Genomic DNA, 24,200 nt, shown 5'->3' with positions numbered 1-24,200 from the left:
GCCGTTAGCAGAGAGCAATGTGTGTCCTTGCTGTTGTGTGACTGCTGGGGCCAGTGAAGGCCAGAGGGTTCCTGCAGTGCCATTATCTCGTGTGGAGGCAGGAGGGAAATGATAAGGCTCAGACAGTGCAATTATGGTCCTCACACACAGCACAAGTGTGAGTCCCTTTGAAGTTCACTTGTGACCCTGATGAGATCAATACATGGGGCTGGCAAAGAGGAGGCAGAGAAGCAGGCAGAAACCTGGGAAAAAGGACTTTGAAAATAATAATAAGCCCTATCTCTTCAGACGCAGGGGAGAAATGTTACCTCCCAGGAGCCAGGTACTGGACAACAAAATACACATAGAAGAGTTGTGACTGAAACCCCTCTTGTGTTTTGCTGCTGCTGTTTGAAATCAACTCTGCTTTCAGAAGATGTGTTTTGTGCTCCTATGGTGACATATGGATCCCAATCTTGCTGCAGAGCTGCAGAACAGGACCTGATCTGATGTGCCCTGTGGTCGCTGTCACTGGTTCATCAGCCCTGGCTCTGCTTCTGCCTCCCCACTCTCAGATCAGCCTGTGACTGTTGAGGGGGATGTAGTCGGTGCAAACTTGCAGGCTGAGCCCTGCACTGGTGCTGGATGCTGACACCTTTGCTCCTTCCCTCTCTGTGACAGGGATAAAGGCCTTGCCAGCTGCCCAGTAAGATTTGATGGGGCTCATCTGCTGGCACTCCCAGAGGGATGGGAAGGGTCAAATGTATCACAGGCCTCGCACGGAGCTGCTCTCAGCAATCTGGATATTAACAGTATTGCGACACCAGTTAGAAGACTTTGCAGGGTCAAATTCCTTCAGAGTGTAAGATCATTGAACTCAGCCATTTTAGACCTTCAGTGAAATTGGGGCAGTGTTTTGGAAGGCTGACACCTTAACATAGACCTGTTTAAAGGAGTTAATGTGTGACCAGCTACAAACCCTCTAGAGCAGGCAGATGGCCACCCCGTTGGAGCTGGTTTCAGCAGCTCTGGTGATGCTGATGTGAATCCAGAAGGAAGCAGCTGAGGGGAGAAGGACTGCAGTTGGCTTGCATCATCTGGAGAACAGAATTAGGCCCTTTTTCTGCAGGTTGCCAGCAGGATGAGTACCCAAGGGCTTTCTCTAGATATGGATGTCCATATTCTGAAATGCAGCCAACATCCTGTTACTAAAATAAACCCCACAAATGTACCGTGTCTGGAACCATTGCGATTAAGAGCTACCAAATAAGAAAACTGTCAGAACACAATGGATTTATGTCAAATGCTCAGCTGTTTGAAGAGTGTCCCTTTCTTTTAAGAGACCTTACTGCTGGCTGATGTCCATATACCATGGAAAATCCACTCCCCTCTGTACAATGTGGAGTTCAGAATACAGCTATATTAAAAAATAAGGAGCCTTTTGCAATTAAATTGGGTGTTATTTAAGTGCCATACCACAGGATCAGATGATCAGAGCCATCAGTGGATGCAGCACAGGGATTTGGGGTTTGTCAACACCAAGAACAAACCTGAATAGCCATCTTCAGATAGCTCCCCTTGTGTGACGATCTGACGATGAAGAAAGTGACTGTATTCTGGAGTAGTAATTGCATTAGCAAAACATGCCAATGATCTTAGACTGCAGTGACTCTTACTGCAGGGTAGCCTCTCTAATGGGTAACAGCGATGGTTTTTCTGTTTAACCCCATGGAAGTGTTCTCAAGTCCATCCTGCTGATTGACGTGGCTTCCCCAGACCCAAGAGAATTGGCGTTCCACTGCTCCCTGTGTCTCCAAGGTATAATTAATGTTCAGTAATGTAAAAAAACATAATGACTAATACTGTTTTAAAATGGTGATGGTTGGAGATGCAGCTGCTGCACGGGAGCCGTTACAGGACCTGCAATTGCACAGCTGCCAGAAAGCCTGAGCTCAGGAACAGGTAGCTCTCAGCAGTCTCTAATCATCCTGGGCGTTCTTATTGCCCATAACCTCTATTTTTTGGCATGGACTCTGACATGAACAGGACTGTTCCCACCATTATTTGTCTCAGCTTGCTAGTCCAGACATGCCTCTGTGGAAAAGGTTTATAAGGAAGCACGAAACTGATGTTTACAGTGGATGGGATTTGTCCAAAAGGCAGTTGCCAGGTTAAAAAAAGAGGCAGTGAGAAATCTAGTGTCTCAGTGGCACCAGCAAGCCTGGCAGGGCCTCCGTGTCTCTGCGCTGCTGCTCATCCGCAGCGGTGTGCTGCTGCCTGCCTGCGCCATTGCAGCACTGTGTGAGCTGGGAACTAACCTGGGGCTCCTTCTATGTCCTGGAAAGCTGTCTTCCCAAAAATGGAGTCTAATCAGCCTGCTGCTCTCTTCTGTTGGGAAATAAGAGATTTCTTTGATGGCTTCCTTTATGCTGTAGCTTCAGGGTATCTCAGCTGCTGCTGTTTAAAAACCACCCTGAGCATATAAGTGAAAGGTCCTGCACCTGGGCTGGGGCAATTCCAAGCACAAATACAGGCAAGACTGGACCAAGAATGACTCAAGAGCAAACCTGAAGGGAAGGACTTGAAGGTGCTGGTTGAGAAGAAGCTCCCCATGGCCCGGCAGTGCGCATTTGAGCCCAGAATGTGCGTAGCAAGTCGCAGAGGGGATTCTCCCCCTCTACTGCACTCTGGGGAGACCCCCCTGCAGTCCTCAAGCTGCTGAGCGCCCATACCCACAGCTCGGTACTACCGGCTTTGGGCAGAGGGTTCCCCGGTGAACCAGCAAGCACGACCCCAGCTCCACGGACCATTTCTGCTCCCGCCCCTTGGGCTGCGGCGCCGGGCTCCGGACTCGCTGTGCGCGGCCGCCCCGGCAGGGGGCGCTGGAGCCCCGCGGGTCCCGGTGGAGCCTTGCCGGCGAGAGGGTGGAACGGGAGCGCGCCCGGGTCCCCTTCCAGCCGTGCGCGGAGGGTGTATTTGTTGTGTTCCGCGTTGGCAAGAGCCTGATGAACACTGGGAGGGGGGGACGCGTATCCAGGAAAACCCAAATATTTGGCAAATTCTTGGGCAGAATATTTACTAGATGCTTGAGTGAAAAACACAATATATACCGTCAAAGAGGATGCGGTATGAAAAAGAGGACTTGGGATGCATTGGAGTTAGGGAAATGCAGATTGGTGCTGCCTTGTGGAGACAAGAAACTGCTTATTAAAAACTCTGTGGTGTTGTCCTGCTTCTCTAATTCCAGTGTCCCAAGCTGGCTCTCAAATGGGCATCCCAAATCCATGATTCTACTGCTCACAGCCAAACATCCCCCATTAACAAGAGTCCTGAAAGTGTTTGTGTGGTTTAACCTCAGCCTGGTCACCCCACACACCCTGATGTTGTTTGCTAAGAGCAGATCCCTCGGTCTATTTTATTGTTCTTTAAGAGAAAGAAATGCTTTTAACTTGTTGCATACTTCAGAGCATCTTAGTTCTGCTTTCTTTGCTAAAAACAGGGCCAGGCAAATTCACTGCAGACATAAATACTGTTTTTACAAGAGAGCATTTATATTGCCATATGGGTTGATTGAGTTCAGGGCTGCAGACTTAAAACCCTGCCCTGAAGAGCCCAGATACTTAATTAAGGCAGATAAGGCAGGACAAATAAAAACAAGACAAAACTCCTCTTGCTTTGAACCTCCTCTAGGGAGCAGGTCTTGGCAAAAGAAAAGAGAAATTGTAAAGCTGTAGTAATAATAATAATGATAATTAATTGTATTTATAAAGCATCCCCTAATGGCTCTGGATGCTAGACAACGATTTTAAGTACAACTGAACGCAGCAACAACAAAAAGCCAAATAAGGACGTGTTGTAAAAATAAAGGTGTCTTGTACAGTAGCAGATTTAAGAGTGCTGCTTTGAGGCTCTTGCAAGCAGTACATAGAGAAGGTGTCCAACCCATGCACACCCTTTGCTCCCCCTGTGTTTCTGCAGTGCCCGTGGAGCTGTGCATGTCTGGAGAACACACGTGGATGCTCCAAACCCAAATCCCCAAACTTCAGCCCCAAACCCATCCTCTGTTTTCACACTTACATGTTTCTTGGTGTGTTAGAGTGGAGAATACATGTTTGCATGCTGAGGTGTTTTCTGGTGAGGACAGGCAGGTCAGGATCTGCAGCATGGACATGCAGACATCAGTCCGAGGTGGCTGAGCCACAGTGAATTCTGCAGGCTTGCAGATTACAAACTTTGATTGCCAAGAGCAAACACATTTTAAAGCCTGGTTTGCATGTCACCGTCTATGCTTTATTTCCTTGCTGTATTCCAGCCAGCCAGACAGTGTAATTCAATGCAGCCAAATTTCCTCGTGTTTACACTTCTGGATTGGCTTTCAGGATTTTCCTGCCTGCCATTGATAAGGGTAAACATTACATTTACATTGGATTTTGAAAACAAAGAAGGAAAACGCTCTAGTTCTGCAGGCTTTGTGAAAGCTTGCTCTACCCTTGCTGACCCCCAGAACTGCCAAGGCCACCACTAAACCATGCCAGTGCAGGCCTCATCTGCACTGTTTGTGAACACTTCCAGGGATGGCGATTCCATCACTGCCCCGGGCAGCCTGTTCCAATCCCCGAGCACCCTTTCGGGGAAGAAATTGTTCCCGATATCCAATCTAAACCTCCCTTGGCACAGCTTAAGGCCGTTACCTCTTGTCCTATCACTCGTTACTTGGGAGACTGACCCCCACCTCACTATAACCCCCTTTCAGGTACTTGTAGAGAGCAGTAAGGTCCCCTCCTGAGCCTTTTCTTCTCCAGAGTAAACACCCTCAGCCGCTCCTTTGTTTGTGCGGGGCAAGGCGAGCTACTGACCCTCAACCATGGCAGCGGGACGGCGCAGTGAGGCAAGGCCTTCCCCTGCCCAGGTGGGCACCGGCCGTATCCCCCACCATCCCTCCTGCCATCCCTCAGCCGGGCCCTGGATGGGCTGAAACCTCGGGGAGGCTCCGCCGACCCCGGCGCTGAGGGCCTGGCTGGCCCATCCCGCGGGGAGCGGAGCCGGGCGGGGGGGGAGCCGGGGGGAGCCGGGCCGGGCCGTGCGGGGCGCAGGGCGGCGCTGCCCGAGGGGGAGGCGGGCACGGGGCCGGGCGGAGCGGCAGCGCCCCCTGTCGCGGCTGTGCTGTGCTGTGCTGGTCTGTGCCGGCGCGGGCTGCGGCGGTGGCGGGCGGAGCGGAGCGGGGAGCGCAGCGGAGCGGGGCGGGATGGCGGGCGCCCTGTCGGAGGTGCTGGGAGAGGTGCTGGTGGCCGCGGACGGGGAGGAGGTGGCTGTGTCGGCGCTGGCAGCACGCGGGGTCTCGTTGGTGGGGCTTTACTTCGGCTGCAGCCTCGGCGGCCCCTGCGCGCAGCTCGGCGCCAGCCTGGCCGCCTTCTACGGGCGCTTCAGGGGGGAGGCGGCGGCGGCCGGCGGGCAGCGCCTCGAAATCGTCTTCGTGTCGGCCGAGCAGGAGCAGCAGCAGTGGCAGGAGGCCGTGCGGGCCATGCCCTGGCTGGCGCTGCCCTTCGCCGACAAGCACCGCAAGGTGAGACCGCGGGGCCGGGCCGGGGCGGGGGGGGACGCACCCCGGGCTTTGTCTGGGTCCGGCGGGGCTCGGCCCGGGCCGCGTGGCGGTGGGCGCCTTCCAGAAAGTTCCCGGGGGGAACCGAAGCTGGCGGTGGGGGGTGTCGGCCGCCGTCCCGCGGGGTGACGCCGCCTCGCCCGGCTCCTCCGGTTCCCGGGGCCTGCGCTCCTCAGCGAGCGGGGAGATGCCGCCGGCTCCGCGCGAGGAGGGGAGGACCCCGGCCTGAGGGTGTCGGTTTTAGGGGGGTGCCCGCCGGCCTCGAGGGGTCCCCTCAGAGGAGCGGGGACGACGGGTGAGGGGTGTGAGGAGCCGCTCCTCGCGGCTGGAGTGTGGGATCAGGGCTGAGGGAAACGGGCCTTGGCGTGGACAGGGTGCCCGTGGGCTCCTGCGTGGGTCTGGGCACAGAAGGGGGCCGTGTCCAGCTGCGGGGGAAGGTTTGGTGGTTGAGGAGCGAGCTGGAGCCCGGCTCGTCACGGAGCTGCCGGGTGAGTCTGTGGGATGTCGTTTGCTGTTTATTTAGCACACACTCCACAAGTTACAGCTCCTCATCTGAAGAGTTTAATCTGAAAAGCAGGTAACAGACAAAAAGAGTTCTGTAAGACCCAGGCAGGGAAGGGTGTGAGGGGCAGGAAGGCAAAGGCTGGGCTTCCCGATCCCAGCAACCTCGCAACGTTGGTACTTTAAAAGAACCAAGCACAAACCCCGCTTTCCAAACCTAATCTCTCTCTGTCAGCTATTGAGTACGAATTAAAAAGATGGTGCCCCACAGTGCCGTTTCTAAGCGTTTTTCCGGCTGCTGGTTTGAGCGCAGTGGACGGGCATTGGCTCAGCGCTTGGTAAACTCTGCTTCATCAGGGATTGGGATAAAGTCGGGGCCAGGGAGTGGCTGAGCCCCCTCGGGCATACCCCGTGTATGGGATCTGCGAGGCTGTGTCTGGATGAAAGGGACAATTTCTTCCTGGTCCTGGCTCTGAACCCTCCTCTGCCGGCACTTCGGGCTGTTAATGAGGCAAAGGAGTCATTTAAGGGAAGGCTGGCTGTCCAGGGGCTGCACCGGGTGATGTCCTTTCAGCTGGGAAGAGGTGTATGTGGGTTGAAACCCATATGGCTTTTCTTTCATTTGCTGCAGGTTTTTGGTCACTTAGACCCCTGCAAAAGCTCTTGCGTGTTTAATGCCGTGTACCTGAAGGATGCTGCTGAAGGCCCTCAGTTTGTCCCTAAGTCCAGACACTTCTAACTGGGAGGCTGCATGAGTGGTCACAGGTTGGAGCCTGACATCAGCTTCATTAAAAAGGGGAGTTGCAAAAGAAGCTTCGTCCTTCAGAGAAGTTGCAGTTTAATTCCAGTTTCTTTAAACACAAACCCTGTTCCTACAGGGACTTGAAAAGATTGTGGTTCCAATTAGTAGCTGGCCATTTCCCTACAGAACATTTTGGATTATTTAGGTGGTGGGGCTTTTGCTTGACATATTTGCTTCAAAAATTCCACTGCAATGTAGTTAAATGGTTGAGAAATCAGAAGTGGGCAGCGGCATTCATTTTACATACCAGCCAGTACTTCCATCTATTAGATTGCAAGACAACGTGAAATAAAAAGATTATGGGGTCTTAAACTCTTATTCCAAGAAGCTCTGAGTTAAATTCAGCATTATTTTTGTGCGCAGTGTAAAGTAATTGAAGCTCGTGCTGTATATTTTCAAAACTAAGCAGATGTGATAAGGCTTTGGAGGAAGCTTAATCTGTGGATAACAGAGAACCTATTTGTAAGTTATAAGGGCAATTATGTCAGGATATCAGATTTCTAAACAGGAGATTTATAACTTGTAGTTGAGGCACTTAGAAGTTCCCTTGTATAATAGGCTGATTTTTACATAGTTGGGTTAATGACCTGACTCTCCACAAGAGCACAAACTTTCTGTTTTTAAGAAACATGCCAGCAGAGGCTGGGAATGTCCAGCGTGTGTTCGGTACCTCCTGGGCTTAATTTGCTTTAAAACAAAAGCATTAGAAAAATGTAGGCGGTCCTTTTGAGTTATGGTTCTTTTGCACTAAAGGCTGCTCCTAAATCTGATGGGAGGCAGACCCCAGAGAATTATGTAGATAGATGGGAAGAAAGGGATCTTAGAGATACAGAGTAGGGATGGGAGCAGCAGGCAGGGAGCTGAGCTCTGTCCCTTAGCTCTCAGCCCCTGGAGGTTGCAGAGCTAGTGTCCTTGGAGGTTTTGGGGCTTGGCTGGGCAAAGCTGTGCCTGGCAGGTCTCAAAGAGTTCCAGAGGTCCCTTTCAGCTAGTGCTTTCCATTGTGGGTTGGTTACCTTACCTACTGAGGGTGTGAAAGCTTTGGGGAGAGATGGCTTCCTATCACAGATAACTTTTATTGCTCAGAATTACTGAATTCTGAGCTATTACAGTCCTATTTTCCTGCTGAAACACCTATCACTGTGCAGTCTTTCTCAGGTGTACGTTGTTTTTTTTTTTACATTTTCTTCTTCCAAATCCTGAGCATCAAATATAGGTCTTAAAAACCAGCCTCCTTTCTAGGCTTGCAGTAAAATTCCCACAGTCCTAAAAGTAAAATTATTATTTTATTGGTTATTGGTGAAATGAGTATGAGTTGTCAAAGAAAACAGCCACTATTTGTTGAATGCTTCAGTAACTCAGTAATGCTGGGGTGCAGTTACCAAGGACATAACAGTCTGTGCATCTTGCAGCGACCAGCTGAATTTGAGTAACTTTACCATATAGCAATTTCTGTCTCCAAACCAGTAATAAAAGAAAGCAGTACAAGTCAGCAAACATCTGGACATGGGGAAAGCCTTTGATTAATGAGGATGATGGCATTATGCCTCCGTCTGAGCCACAGCCAGCCATATTACTGTGGTTATTTTTCAAGGACAAACCCATAATGTGCCAAATGAGATTGGAGGCCTTTACCTTGTGATAAACAGCCCTCAATTAAGCTGTTCAGCCTGAGTAGCTATACGTAGCTGTTGATAACTGATTTGTTTTCCAATAATGCTTGGCATTGCTGAGCAGAACGTGAAGGAGAGATGTTGCTCTGTCTCTTTGTTTCATTTGGGGTTTTGGTTTAACATTACCCTGTTGTTATCTGCACGATCATCTGCTCAAGTTCTGGAGACTTGATTTAATAATAGCTTCAATTCCTGATTACTACTGAGAACCTCGGTAATGTAAATAGCCTCCATCTGTCTATATGCCCTGATGACCACCGGTGCCACAACGGGGCAGGACCCTCCTCTCTGTAGGAAGGATCCTAGACTTCTCCTGGTGAGCTCTAGACCATTCCTGGTGCAGTCTGCCTACACTTGGGATGAATTTAGGTGCTGTTTGCAGGCTTACACCATGCAGGCTTTTGGGGGTGAGCAGGAGCATGTTGTCCTGCTGTGCTGTTGTGGGACCCTTTGGTCATTTCTGCTAAAAAAATAGCATAAATTGGCCTACTCGTCATTCTCTGTCAAGTAGGTCCTCTCATACGGGTCCATGTAGTAGTGGGAGAAAGGAGGGTTAGGATGCTGGAGGAAAGGCGCAAAGTGGGTCTGCACTGGGAGAGGAGCAGTTTATCTTTTGCTGTTGTTTGTTTGCCTTTGATTTTGCTTGTTCCTTACTTGGCCCAGTTTTCTCCCTCATTCTTCTTAATCTTGAGTTTTCCAATTACACTTACTTGGTGCATCCACACAACGTCGCAATGGTGTATGGTCTGTGCTTTGCCTCTTGTGTTGTGTTTGTTTTCCCTTGCGTTTATGCATCTGCTTATGTGTAGCCCAGATTCTTCTTGGGAAGGCAAACCCGTTTCCCTCTGGAGCTGAAGTGCTTCTGCTCTGGTTTTAAATAAATGGAAAACATGTTGATTAGGTTCCTGTGATTCCTCAGGCAAGGATCTGAAAGCAGTTTGAGGATCTCTTTGCTCACACTGGTAAATACGCTTTGGTTGGGACTTAGTGGTCCTCCTTTGTCTTAAAAGTTGGATTTGTATACCCTGCTCTATGTATTTTTCTCCCGTGTTCACATGAAATGTGTCTTTTGCTGATTGTGTGGCAGAGACGTGATCTTTGTGTGTGAAGATCTCTGTTCTGTCTCACTGTGAGGAGGGGGAAGGGAGCAAGTTGGTAGTTTCCAATTTTGATTTAGTGGCTTGACTACGGTGGTGAGTGATCTGAGTTGGAAGAACACCTTCTGTGCTGGGAGTACATCTTCCTCAGCACCACATTAAGACAGTGGTCTTAAGATCGATGGGTGAAATGTAACAAGCCTCTTGTGTCTGCAGATATCTCTGTGAAGTCTTTTACAACAAATACCCTTTTTTTTTTTTTTTTTAATAAAGTTCTATGTTTCCCTTCACCTTCCCAAGAAAAGAGCATTTTCCTTCCCTCTGCTTAAAAACATTGTCTGCTGTGGGAGCCTCTCCTAACGACACCAGGTACTAGTTTTGTAGGTAGAGTTTGTGCAGGAAACGTGGGGAGGAGGTAGAAATGTCATTAAGTGAGACTACACTTATTTTTTTGTGGGGGAGGAAACCTCAAACCCTTGATTATGGTTTCAGATACACCCTGATTTTCAGGGACTTGTAGCTTTTCCGTTTGTAATCGCCATCTGCTGAGATCTGGGAGGCGAGTGGTCAGCACAGATGTGGGATTTGTCTTACCAGAAAATTTTGTAAGTCACTTGAAGCAGCTTTTGAGTTGCATCATATAAAAATATCTAGGTAATCACTTTCAGCTGTATTCCTGACTTTGTATTTCTGGGGTGGGAATGTATGTGAAATCTTTGGCTCATGGAGATGTAGATTTGAAAAATATGGTCTTTTCATGACATAAGGCTATTGAGTAAGAAGCGAGGCATTAGCAGCACCAACTGATTCTTTGTTTGCTTTGAAACTCGCTGGTTCTGAAACATAAGAGTGGGAGATGTATGAAAGGAGCAGAGAGAAGCCTGTGTGCTGTTTTTCATTGTGGCATCTTAATCCAGATGTTGAAATGAAAACGTTCCTTTTAAAAATGCATGCTTGACAATTTCATTTGTTACTCTCAGGTTGCAGAGCTAAGCATGCAACTTTACTTTTCGAAGTAATCAGTGCACAGCTCCTCTCCCAAAATGCATTCTTTTAGGAGCTGAACACGTAACAGCTTTACAAAAGAAAGTGCAAAACAATGGAGTGTATTTCTGTGTCATTTTGGAGAAATACAACAGTGAACTATGACTGAGGAATAAGCTATTCAGTATTTCCACATCGTGCGGATGGCAGTGAAGCCAAAACATTGTCTAATTCTTGTTGTTGATGCCACTTTTCCCAGTTACTTCTAAGTATGTTTTATACAGCTTTGCAGTGATCCTCCATACAGTTAGCAATCATCTATGCCAAGACCCTAATCCTCGTAAGCATACACTGCTGTCAGTAGACGGCAAGTCTGGGGGCTGTGCCTTAGGCCTGCAATAGTTGCAAAAACATCTCTGGTGCCTTTAGAGGTTGGATTTCCCTGTATATCCAAACGTGCCCAAGCAGTGTTCCTAGGGGAGAATTAGTATTTTAAATGTCTTGCTGATATGTTATCTGCTATGTTGCTTATTGCATCCTTCAGTTGGGAACTGCCCATGTTTGAGGGCCTGCTCTGAAAGTCTTTGGTTACTTTTCCCTTATCAGATCCTCCTGACTCTGTGGCAGTGGGGAGAAGCAGTGGGAGCTTTGGCTGGGCATGCACAGTTGGGTCTTGGAATTGGCTCTGCAAGTCCTGCCCCCAAAGCTGACTTCAGGTTTGCATTGCCTTTGGATGGTGGCTTCTTCAAGCGGTTTGATAACAGTTTAAAATGCAGTAGGCTGCCTCCTTGCTTAATGCTCAAAATGAACCTGTGTACCAGTGCTTGTAGTTATTCCTTAGTACTGAGAAAGTTTGAGTGAAATCCATTGCGAGTTCATTGTTGCCAGGTCTGGGTTTTGAGAAAGAGCAGGGTGTTTTGAAGCTGGAGTTTTTTGATCCTTTCTCATGGACATACTTTTAATGTTTCAAAGCAGCGTATGGCAGGGTTAGCTCATGCGGCTGGGGTAGGGTTTCACTTCTGAATTGCATCTGGGTAGAGCTCTCTGTTTGCATTCCTGTTTTTTTCAGCAGCACTCCCAGCATGGAAGTTGGGGTATGGTTTTAATCTAAGTTGAGTCAGAAGATATTGCACTTCTTGGTGATTAGACCAGGGGGATTCTCACCCCAGCCACATGCATCCTCCTCCCCAACAAGCCAGATTCAAAGTAGCAATTGTCTGCTAGGGTTTTGATGTGAAGTGTAGGGATATAGGGAAACTGAGGGTGTATGGGAGGCTGTGCCACAGTGGGCTGGTCTCGAGTTCAAGAAAACAAGTTTGAGCAGCATTTGCCTGAGCATTTGCTTGGTGAGAAGCTTGTTGGTGCGCGTGGATTGCTTCCTTCTCCTTCCCGTCCCCGGTTTTTATCAGGGAAACAAGTTCCAAGCAAAATATTCTGAAGTGATATTTAATTACTCTTTAAAATGCAACTATTGGTCTTATCAGCCATGTGGATTTCTGTTTGCTGCTTTGATTTGACAGTTAGTAGTTTGTCATTTTTAGAAAGCTTACACACCCCAGGAATCTGTGATTTTTATGCTTTTGAAAGCAGAGATGTTGAATTAACTGCAGCTTTGAACTATTCATGGATCGTTTCAGGGCCCCCCGCTTTCAGCAGATAACAACCTGACTCCTGAGCTTTCAGGCTGGGTTGAATACTGAGTAGTCACGACTTTATAGCTGCGTACATTCTCTAAACTGGTTCCATGGCACATCACAGCATAATGCGCGATAGATTTGGAACATTTTTCTAGACAGATCACTTTGTGTTCATGCCATTTCCAGATAATAACTATAAGGGAAGGGGGGAGTAATGCCAGCACGGGTAGGGTGCTTGGATTCATTATGACTTTGGCTTTGTGTGCATTAATTCCACTCCATTCCCATCTGGGGTTCAGGTGGGGAGAGGGTTTTTCTTCCACACTGTCTTGAGCTACCTCTGCAGGGCAGCTTCCTCCATGCTGGCTGGAACTGCTGCTTCTCTGTGGGTGAAAAACACAATTAGAGTTAAATCTCTAGGTCATAAGGTACAGACATGGCCAGTGAAGAAACTGGGATCAGGATGAGTTGATGAATAAGCAAATATGCATATTAAATTCTCTTGTGGGATAGTGAATTACACAAGTATTCCAGATGACAACATAAGCATCCTGTATGATAGCTGATCACATTTTCATCATCTCAGTTTTCCAAAGAAAATGTAGTGTCTTACGATTTGGCTTAGAGTGCGCAGTTAATGGAAGGGTGGAACTAAAAAGATGCAGGAATGGTTTCTGCATACTCTCACGTCTGTCTTTCAACACCGTGAACAATTGCAACCAACAATTAATATGTAAAGAATTTGTGGTCTTTATTTAGTGTGAGTGACTGACTGCTTCAGTTGCGTCAGGACTTTTGCAATCTGATCAAGGCCCTGCTTGGAGCTCAGCAAGCCCCTCTGGCCTCAGAACAAAGCAATGAGAGCCCATGCTGAGGCATGGAACAGTGCAGGGGTGCTGGCTCCCTGCCCAAGCAGGAGGTGCACAGAGCCTAAACACCAGGGAGAATCTGGTTCATAAAAGATGCACTTAAAATCACAGGTGCCATTGCAACGGTGACGATCAGGAATGGTGAGAGAAGGGAGAAATCTTCAGCAGGGTTGCAGGGAAGCAAACCCAGAGCAGAGCAAACCTAGAAGGCTTGTAATGAGGAAAGTAGTGAGGCTAACCTGGTGCTGCTTGGGGGCAAGGCTTGACAGCTCTCCGGGCTGTTGTGTGTGTTTTGTACCCGTGAAGGTCTGCAGCAGTTGAAGCTGTCCTGGCCAGCCAGGGGGAGAAACTCAAGGGTCCTCTGCTGACCTTTTGCCTGTCGTTGCAGCTGTGGCTAAATCCAGCCTGATTTTAAAATGCTTTAACAGAGAAAAGGTGCAAAGGTCCCTATTTAAAATGAATTCGCCAAGAGTTACTAGGTTTTTATTGCATGTCTGAAGCATAAGAAAGAGCTGGTGGCATCCTCAGATGTGAGTGGATGCTTGGTGAGGCTCCCCCCTGGAAGGGAATGGCAGCCAGTGCCAGGGTTCAGATCCTGCCAGGAGGGATCTCTGCGAAGCTGGGCTTTGACAGCTAAGAAGGGAGTACTGTTTTATGTTTCAGTGCAAGGATTTAAGAATCTGGGTGAGAATTAGGTAATGTTTGCAGAAAAGAGTAGAAAGCAACTGAAATGAATTGCAACTGCCTGAGCGAGCAGGAGAGAACAGTTCTAGTTCTCCCTCGTTCCCAAGAGATTCCCACCGGAGAGATGAAGTCATAGCCATTACTTCATTAGTGTTAACTCAGGATGCTGACAAATGAGCCCTCTTGATTTGTGCTGGGCTGGTTGAGAACACTGCACGGGCTCTTGCCCCGTGCTTCAGCATTGCTGCCCATGCCATGATGCTGGCAGAAGCACACACCAGCTCCCAGCTCAGTGTTTCCTTTTGAACTGCCACCTCTTCGTCCCACATGCCAGCTCCAGGTTGGCTTCCACTTATCCTGCTGTGTGGAAGGCAGACACTGAGGGATAGGCGAGTGTGAGCAGCAACTTTGGACTGGCCAGAACCTCTCCATCAACGCCCAAGCCTGTGCCCAGTGTGGGGGAGTGTTAATGGTACCCAGCGGTCCGAGCCCTGCTTCCAGAGCAAACACACGGGTGTAGGATCTCACCCTCACAACTCACAGCATTGCCATGGGAGTCCTTTTGGAACCAGCGTGAAATTTATTGTAATACGTGCTGAGGATCTTATGGCGGATCTGAGCTGCTAAATCCTCTAAACCTGAGCCTGCGACTTCATTGACAGGGCCTCTCACTTTGCTCTGCTCCAAGCTTATGGTTTCACTGCTCCAATATTTTTCCATACATGGAAGCATTCCTGCCCCAGCCTGGGCTAATCCTGACATGCCACTGCATCTGGATGTTAGCTCATTTCTCGCAGCTGACACTATGCAAAGGCAGATGTCTGAACTTACTTTTGTTTAAATAGATTTAATTCAGCTGGCAAAAGTCTCATCCCATAGGTAAGTGGGAGGACACAAAAAGTGGTTTTCCATTTTTTTGACCCAGAGCTGTTAGGGAGGATTGAATTGGTCACTGGTAATGCTGTCCTTTGGAAATGTATAGTATTTAAACTGCAGAGGGGTAACAAACTATGGGTTTGTGTCTCGGGCACAAGCTGGACCTGTATCCTTGCTGTGGCTTTGTCAGTGAAGATGGGTCTCTGCCTCCCTATCCTGTTGGAGTGTGCTGCTGGTCTCTGCTCTGACAGCTCTTCAAAGGCTCCACGCTGTTTAGGGCTTATTTAGTGGCTAGGTGAGGCTGAGACTGCTGTGCTCCTGCAAGTGAGCCCAATGCCTTGGTCATACAGGAGAAAGAGATGCTTGTGCTGGTGAGCTGCTCTTCGAGCTGGGGCCTGTTTATAATCCCTCCCTCACTGGGACAGGTCGTAAATTTCCATTAAATGTCTGTAAGGTTCTTTGCGATCCTCTGCTGAAAGTCCTTGTGTGAAGACAATGCCTTTGAATAAAAGCTAGAGACCTTTCCTACCTGCTGGGAATGAGTTGGAGCTGAAACAGTGAGACCCAAGCAGTTGAATCTGAACAGCTGTCAGTTCTCCCCCACTTTGATAGTTCAAAAGGATTATTCTGCCTCTACCCCAAAAAGGAGAAACAGTGATTTTTCATTAGTGTTGCCAGAGATCTCGGCTCCATCCCCTCCTGTTCAGTGCTAGTTAAAAGGTTGCTCTCTGGGTTGGAGGTGTGCATAGAGAGTTTTGGTTGTGGGCTGTGTTGATGTGTTTGCACTTCAGCATCCATTTGCCCCTCGCTGAGGGTGGAGGCCACACCATGAGTCCCAGTTTGTCCTCTCTTGGCTTGGCTGCTGCTCTCTTCTGTGCAGGAATAAGACAACTTAAAGGGAGCCGAGAGAAATACAGCAAGGTAAAACAGGTTTGAAATGAACCAAGCTGTGTGGGAAGGAGACAAAGTCCAGGTTTGCTGTCGGAGCTGTCAAGCAGATGAAACCTCCTTCATGTGACTGTTCCAGCCTCTGAGAAGCAACTGAGTCCAAGAGCTGTTGGGGCCTATGGTGCCCCTAGTCCCTCTGCTTTCCCCTCCAAATCCAGCCTGTGGTCTGGGTGACAGCAGCACTATGCGCCTTGTGCACGTACTCGTTTCTGATGGGATTTCAGCATCAAACAGGTCACCACGGGGTTAGAAATGTCCTACCCCCACCCCAAGCTTTTCTGACTGCTGCTCTGTCACTCTCAAAGCAAATCAGGCTACAAGTCCTGCCTTGCAAGTCCCGCCTGAGTGTTTAGCTTGCAGGAATGCACTTCTTTTATCAACTGATATCTGGTGCTTTTAAGAGGGCAGGGAGCTCTGCTTGTTTCCGAGAGGCTGATGACTCTACAAGCTTATTTTTTAGGGTGCTCCCTTTTTAATTCAGGCTTGTGGTTGTCAGAGGTCTCATTGCTGTTACATTACAGGCTACTTGTAATGAGCCTCTTCCCTGTAATCTTTGTGCTCAGGAGCTTTGCAAATAGCTGCATGTATTAGCGAAGTCCTGCTGTCTTCATCAGATGGGCAGGGAGCCTGGGAGGAGAGAGGTCTTGGGTATGAGTGAGTGACCACGGCAGCCACTGCCACCATGATTCCCAGGTCCCAGTGCCCCATTTCCCCAGGAGCAGCCCAGTCTCACCAGCCCCACACAGCTCGGGAGCTTGTGTTCTGCTTCCCTGCCAGCTGCTGCCCCCCGCTGCTGCCGCCATAGTGCCGCGTGCTTTCAAAATCGGTTTGTTCCAGGGTTAGAAAAGACCCATTTTTGTGTCCTAAGCCTTGGATTTCACAGACATAGAAGGGGAAAGGTCTTAATGCCTGCAGCTTGATCCGCGAGCCTGAAAGCATGGGAAGTTTTTCCTAGGAAGGTTTGCTGCCCAGCTTTCTAAATGCAAGCCTGCACAAATAGTGTGTGTTCTATTCCTGTAATGGGTTATAGCAGCTGGATGCCTCCCACCAAGATTACTGATATTTAGGTCTTTGATTTTGGCGGAGGCACAGAGCAATAAATTAAATGAGTAGGGGAGTTTCTGAGCGTCGTACAGATGGTGGGAAACTTGAGGGCAGAGACTACTTAAGTGCTAACGTATGGCACAGCTTTGACTTCTTTCTTTTTTAAAGGAATGGAAAAAGCTATATCTGCTTTCCCAGCAATTTTGCTTCCCTCTTGTCTTCAAAGACCCGCAGGCCACATCTTTTGCAGTGCTTTCTTGATGGTCGTCCTGTGCATGCTCCTGCCTGCCAGCACAGTGGTGCCCTCATGCCCTTCTGTCCTCTTGGGAGCCTGATCCTGGCCCACTGCGTGCTTGAGTGCTCTCTGTCTTTGGTTTTCTGCTGTTTTGGCAAATGCTGGGAAAGTCAATTGTTAAATGAAATTTCTTGAATCTTTCTCAATCTACTTTTTTCCTCACTAGGTTTGACCTGGTTTAGTTTTTGTTTAGCTGTGGGGATTGAAGTGGAACGATTTCATTCCTTCATCCACCTCCGTCTGCATTAATTCACTGTGTCTCCCGACAGATGGTTTAATTATTGTGCCTGACAGGAACATCCAGGGCCCCACTTAGCAAAAGGTGCTTATCTCTTTGGTTGTGCACAGAGTAGATGTCTGTCACTCTGGTTGCTCTCAGGATGGGTTTTTGCCTAGAGAAGCAGTTTTCAAGCCAGTTAATTGCCATGTTGTGAAGCAGAAGGGTAGGTGGCTGTCCCTGCCTTTCCCTGTGGGCATGTCCTCACTGGCTGTGTGAGACTGATGGATCTTGAGATGGAAAGATGATGTGGTAGGTTGGGAAGAAACATCTCACAGAGGGGTGGTGAGTGTGGGAGGAGCATGGGGATGGATGGATGGATGGATGGATAGATGGATGGATGGATGGAGAGGTGTGAGGATCAGGCTGGAGCAGGGAGCAGTGCCTCACCTGGAAAGTCACTTTACTCCAAACAGCCCATCTCTGAATCACAGGAAGGCTCCAGATTTTACTTCATTTTAAAAACGGACCACCCTATGAGCCCTGCACAGTTTATGTTGCTTTTTGGCTTGGTCTGGCCAAGCAGCGGTTCTGTGTTGGGTTGCATCCAGTGTCCTATTTCGATGTTTGTCTCGTTGTTTGACTGAGGATCTGCTGAAGTCTTCACAGCTGAAAAAATGGAGTCGTCTGCATAAAACCCAATAACCCCCTAGGTTAAGAGGCCACCAAATTCCAGCTCTGTTTGTGGCCATCCCTCTAATTATTAAAATAATACCCCAGGCAGCGCTTGCAGCCCTACCAGTGGCTCTAGGTCTGTTGTGCTGGGCCATGTTCAGACAACCACATTAGAGAGAGACAGTCTTTATGCTACAGCTGGTTATCTAAGGAAGCGTCCCCCTCATTCCATAGGGAGAGAGTGGGTGCTTGGCATGTAGTGACAAGCCAGGCTGGCAGAGATGCCTTCCACCTTGTGGGCACAGAAGTTTGCTGTCTGGAAGGGGAAGGCAAGTGGAGTCCTCCACAGCTGTGCTCCACTTTGTGTGGCCATCTTACCCAGTGTTAAAACATGCTGAGAGCTCGAGGCTGGGCATCTGCCTGCCTGATTATGGGGATGCCCATCACCCTGATGCTAGTCCACAGAGCTCACGCGCCTCCTTTCTGTGTTCATGATGCTGCCTTTTCTTCCCAAGGCTTGAAGCTGGAGATGTGATTTATATCTGGCATGTGGCTGCATGAGAATAAATTGCATACAAGTGGTGGCTGCCATCTCTGAGTGCGTGTCTGGCTGCTTCCTCTTCTCGGTCCTGAGAGCTGGAGAAGGGATTATCCAGAACAAATCCTGTTACCCAGCTGCTCCCGCAGTGAAAGAGTCGCAGGACAGGAGTACTCCATGGGACATAAATCACATCGCTGTTCATAGATGACACCACGGGTGGAGATCAGGGATTTTTAGGGTTTCGTTGCCAGAAAGTGGCAGTGTTGATTGCCAGGCTTATTAGTGAAGAATTTGAAGTTGTGATTCATCCCTCAATCCACATCTTAAGTATGCAGTGGTAAAGCTAGGAAAATCTGTATGTATAAAGTGTTTCCTCTTAGGGAGCTGAGAAACCCTTAGGTGCCGCAATTACCATTTTACATAATTGGGATTGAAATACTGAACTGCTCAGAACGTGCCAGCTCGTGTCTGCTGTGGGGAAAACTCAATTGCTCAATAGAAATGGTTTTTCATCTTGCCACTCTGAAGAGAAAATACGGTCAAACCTATTGAAAAGAAAAATTCCTGACATTTTCCTTGTCGTCTGCTGAAAGGGCTGTGCAGGCCCATGGAGGTGGCTCAGCACGGGTGGCTCTTGGTAGGGAAGTCATTTGAGAGAGGCGGCTCCTGGGAGGGAAAGTGGTTCTTTGCTGATGCTCAGCCTTGTGGTATTTAGTTTGGACTTCAATTTTCTAATTACTCCAGCAATTAGCACAGTTAGAGATTGTGTCTTGCCTTTGCTGTTCTGTGTCAGCTTCTCTCATGGCATTTGTTGGCCCTGAGGATAAACCAGCCTTGTGCAGGAGGTTGTATCTGCGCATGCTGGCACTGAAGGTGTGTGTATGTGAATCATCATCCATGTAGATGTTTGCTCTGAAGCTCTGCAGCTGGTGAGGCAGTGCCTGGCTCTGAGCAGCTTGTGCACATGATGGTGCTGTGCCTGCTGTTTTCCTCCTCTTGTTAAAGGATTATAATCAGGCTAGCAGTAGTTGAAGACCAGGCAGAGCCCACGGGTGTCGTGTGGGGTGTTGGCGCAGTGGGCTGATCGCCTTGTGAACCTTGTAAAACGAAATGAAACTTACTCTGTAGCTGAGCAAATTGGACATTGGGCTACAGAGGAAACCCCCTGCCTCACATGAGCATGGGCAATCCCTTTTCTTGCAGTTCTGTTTTGGTTTTCTGCACCATTACTAAAAGCATTTGCTTCATTCAGAGCTTCAAGCTATATGAACCACTGTGTACTTCCCATGGAGAGTACACCACGCTAACACGTTGCTGCCAGATACCTGGTTTCAAAGTTCGGAATTGGCATTTAGTCAAGGATTTCAGTGTTTCTTGTTTCTGCACCTACCGACAGAGAAATGAATATCAGTGTGAGCAGTGCCTGTTGTTCAGCTAATGGGATGAATGAACAATCTCACTCCAGCTCCCCGTTAAGAGCCACTGAAGAACACTGCAGGGTTTTTCCCTCCTTGCGTAACTAAATGTTACTACAGAAAATAAGTTTAATCAAGCCCAGACCTTTTTGCAGCGATTGCTGCGCTCTTCTTCCTCCTGTGCTCTCCTTCTCCTCACAGTGAGCAGAGGCACTGTGCCAGCTCAGCCAGCACTTGCCTATTGTGTTGGAAGAGCCTTGTTTGCTTGGTGGGGCTCAAAGATTCCGCAGCAGCCGTCTGAGAAGAGCAAATTCCCAGTGGTCTGGCTGCAATCCCTCTGCTTTCCTCCCTGTCACAGCCTGTCCAAGCCTGATTGCTGCTCAGGTATGAGCTCTGCTCCATTCTGTTTATGCTCCACTTAGCAAAAGAGGTTGGAGCCAAATGATTTTTCTGCAGAGGATATAATTTCATTGGAGAGTAGCTGGGGTTTGTCAAACAATCCATGGGATTAGTGGCACCTTGGCTCCTGCAGGATCTCCCCACCCCCTTCTCCAGTCTTATTTCTGTTCTTTGAAAGCTGAAGTTGCCATTGCTGTTGATGCCCTGCCAGGCACTCTAGCAGGGTTACTTTCCCTTGGAAGCACTTCAAGAAACCATCTTCCTTTTCCCTACTGTTTGTCATCAAAGGGAGAAGAGCACCTTCCCAACGCTGCCTGGCTGCATCCAGCCCTGGCAACAGTAGATGGCCATGGCTCTCTTCAGTCCCACCATGCTAGAAATACCACATAGAAAAGATGTTGGTGGCAGGGAAGCTGAAGCGTTCATGTCCTCGTGAAAATAGACTTCAACATTTAAAAACCAAATCACAGTCTGTTTAGGGTACTGGCAGTGGTCTTGGTTAAAGCCCTCCCCCACCGGTGCAGTGATCTGAAGGTGAAAGGCTCAGCTGCCTGATGTGCTTTAGGTTTGTACATTTGGGCAGGATTTGCCTTAGTAAATACTGCTGAAGTCAGAGGCTTTAGCTAAAAAAATAACAAAACAAAAACCAACCTGAAATAAAAAAATATGTCGGAGCAAGGATAACTTCAAAACTGGTGTGGTTTGGGGTCTGCCCAGGCTGGAGCCCACAGCAGGTCCTGCCTTTGGTGGCTGCTGTGCTCAGGATGTAGTTCATAAGGAGGGGAGACAGGAGAGGAAACCCACCCTCCTGCTTCCTGCAGCCATGCCCTCTGCTTGGCCACAGGCTGCTTCCTGTGGCACAGGGGATGTGTTCCAGTTTTATCGTATCTTCCTTGCTTTGGGGTTCAGGCTAACTTGTAGAATCCTGTTGTGTACATTAATAAAATTAGTTTGTTAGAACTGACAAAAAATTTACGAAGGAAAAGCAAGCCCAAGTATAGTTTCTTCTGCTTGTAGGAGAAGCTGGCTACAGCACAGACTGTTTTCTGTTTGCTCCTCCACACATTTCACTGTGGTATCATTAATCTTCATGGTATGTATCATCGAAGTAGACCATGTTTGGTGAACTGGTGTGTGTGCTTCCTACCTGTCCACCTGATTTACCTGATCTCTCCTTATCATAATGAAAGTACTACAGGTTTTTGGGTTGTTAGGGGAAACCCAATTTTCCTAGAGAGAATATAGAGGTTTGCTGCACTTTCAGAGAGAATGTATGAGCTTCACTGACAGGAGAACCGGCCGAGCAAGTTAGCGGTGGATTTGAGATGTTAGCTTTGTGGCTTTTGTCTACCAGAGCCTGAGCAGCATTTGATGTGCAGACATGTTTTCAGACATTTCTCATAGAGAAGGTGTTGGCAGGTCTGTTGTTAACACCCTTGCCTTTAGGCCAAACTATTGAAAATTCAAGTTCAGCTTGAATCTCAGTTCAATGGCTTGGAAGGCTGCAATCTGATGGGCTGAAAAATCTCATCCAACTCCAGCCCTTATTAGGAGCTTAATCTGAAGTGCAGCCAAAGCCCAATAAGGGGGAGGGCAAGGAAGAAAAAAAAGGCAGTAAAATGAAACAAGAAATGTGCATCTAATTTACAATATTCCTCTGCAACCTTAATTCAGCCCCCTGTATGCATTACGATGCAGTTTCTAATTACGGGATCACATATGTTTTTTTCCATGGCACTTCTGTCCTCAGAGGTTGTGTAGGACCATAGGACCCCTGCCCTGCATGATGCAGGGTTTGGAGGGGAGTGAGGCAAGTCATGGAAGCAGGGGTAAAGTGATGGTTAAGGAGACAGGATTCCTGCTCTGCATCTGCCGCAGGGCTCATGTATGGCGCCGGGTAAATTGCTTTTCATGCAGCAATGAGTGACTTGATTTCCTGGGTCCCCAGGCTGAGGGTTGAGTTGCACAAGTGCTGAGTGCTCCTGCTGCAGATGATCTCATGGGAAGCTGCATGTCAAACATGCAAAACAGTGCTCAGTGCTGTTTATTTTTTAAAACTGGAGTTGTAAGCTCATTCTGGAACTGGATGCCCAGAGCTTCTCTGTACTTGTTTTCTTCAGCTATAAACTGGAGGTGCTGTGAATGGAGTTCTGCAGGATTTTATGAAAACAAATTCACTATTTGAGAAGTATCCCAGCCTGCAGTGGCAAGATGCCTTCAGTTTTGCCTTAGAGTAGCACATGAGAAGTGTGAACAAAGCAGAGTTCTGTGCATGAACAGCCAGTTGAAAACGAAAACTGAGTAATTCCTCGCTTGTTGAGTGTTTTCTATTCTCAGTACTAACTCCATCAGGGCTATATGCACACATGGTATGTGGCCATGCTGTAAAGACCCTACGCAAGTGGACCAGATTAAAGGTACAATGAAAACTTACTTCCAGCACATCCCAGCTTTTCAGGGCTTGGCAACTGTAATATTTTCATAATGCAGCTCTTCTGATGTAATATGGTATAAATTACAGGCCTGGGTGAGTGGGGGGTTGTGTGCAGAGGGTACAGGCATCACTCTCTAGCAAACCTAATGAGGAGAAGGTGGACTGACTCTATCCTGAAGGTGGTAACTAGTTTTTATTTCTGACCTGTAGCAGAAAGTGGGAGCTTTCTGCATCATTCAGCAAGAACCTTGTGTGTAGTTTAGGCTGCTAATGCCAGATGTCTGCTTTTGGCTTATCTTAACATGGGTTGTGTTTGATCTTTAGGTTGGACCACTGTTGTGTGTTGGAGCCTCACTTGCAAAATAGCTCCTGTGTCCATCAAATAAAGAGGTTGAGGGAGTTATTTTTCCTGTGGTTTTGTGGAACTCTATACCGTTGTCTGTCTCTAAGGAAGATGTGACGCACAATGGCTTTGCAGCTATGCAGCTTGATGGAGAGGCACATAGAAGCAGATGCTGTCACAGGGATGCTCCAGCAAGAGGTTTGCGAAATCGAGAGGCAGCTTGCATCCCTCTTCCTTCTCCAGAACCCTTTGGACTTTGTTCCGGCATATCTTCTTGCTCTTAAAACATGGATTAGGAGCTGCAAAGCTCTCTGCAGGAGGAGTAGCACGTTTCATATCAGCCTGGCAAGAAGAGCCCCATCGGCTGTGTTGTTGGAAGGGTTGTGCTCAGCCATGCTCCTCCAGGGCTGTGCAAGGTTCTGCACAGGGCTCGCTTCAGTCAGCAGATGTTGTCAGGCATGCACAGGCAAAACCTTGCTCTAATTCACTAATTACAGAAATTCCTGGCAGAAGTTCTGTGTGAGTCAGCTACAAAAAAATTACTTAGGAAAAAAAGTTGATGTATAAGGCTGACTTTAGCACATAAGAAGAAGGGAAGGCTGGGCTTTCTGTTAATCCAGCATTATCCCACCCCGTCCTTGTCTGGAGAGTGTGGTGGTGGGAGAAGCAGTAGTGGAAGCCCAGGAGCTCATCCCACCCTGCCCACAGCTCTCTGAAGCTGATGGTTTGGCAGGGGATGGAGGGAGACTTCCCTTTGCACTGTCACAGGAGAGCTGGTGCCCAGCCAGGGAGCTGGTGCTGCTCTGGCTTGAGTGGTGGCAAGGCAGCCCCTTCCCTGCCACCTCAAGAAACACTCGCAAGAGGGAGTTCACAGCACTCCCTCCTAGGGAATCTGCCTCTTTTTTTCCTTTATAAACGTTTGGATTTTATTTTATTTTTATTATAAAACCCACATAACTAATTTCCCTTGGAATCTTTTGCAGGCGTCTGCTCTGAGTGTGTTTTGGCCTCACTGCCCAGTGCTGGTTTGGAATCCCAGTCCCCGTGGTGGGAAGTTTTTAGAATTAATGCCAGTTGTATCATTTTTTTTAATAGAATCATAGTGTCCGCCTGTGGGTTTTAAACAAGCATCCTTAGCTTTGTGTTTTGCCTGCAAGTAGCCAGTATCCAATGGTGTGTAGCCAACAGTAG

At 48.3% G+C, this 24,200-nt stretch overlaps 1 protein-coding gene across 1 annotated transcript in view; it reads left to right on the top strand.

Annotated features, from left to right (window-relative positions):
• The first annotated feature begins 5,165 nt into the window (after positions 1-5,165).
• Positions 5,166-24,200, top strand: part of NXN (nucleoredoxin) — a 50,993-nt gene continuing 31,958 nt past the window's right edge. Inside the window, exon 1 of the mRNA XM_061363604.1 lies at positions 5,166-5,542. Coding sequence (XP_061219588.1) covers positions 5,225-5,542 — 318 coding nt within the window. The 5' untranslated portion in view covers positions 5,166-5,224. The remainder of the gene's footprint in view (positions 5,543-24,200) is intronic.

This window comes from Neopsephotus bourkii, unplaced genomic scaffold, assembly GCF_033783945.1.
Source record: "Neopsephotus bourkii isolate Nb327-2 ecotype Australia unplaced genomic scaffold, CSIRO-AGI_Nbou_v1 NB_1154, whole genome shotgun sequence".
Classification (NCBI taxonomy): domain Eukaryota; kingdom Metazoa; phylum Chordata; class Aves; order Psittaciformes; family Psittacidae; genus Neopsephotus; species Neopsephotus bourkii.
This window is presented reverse-complemented; position numbering and strand designations above follow the sequence as displayed.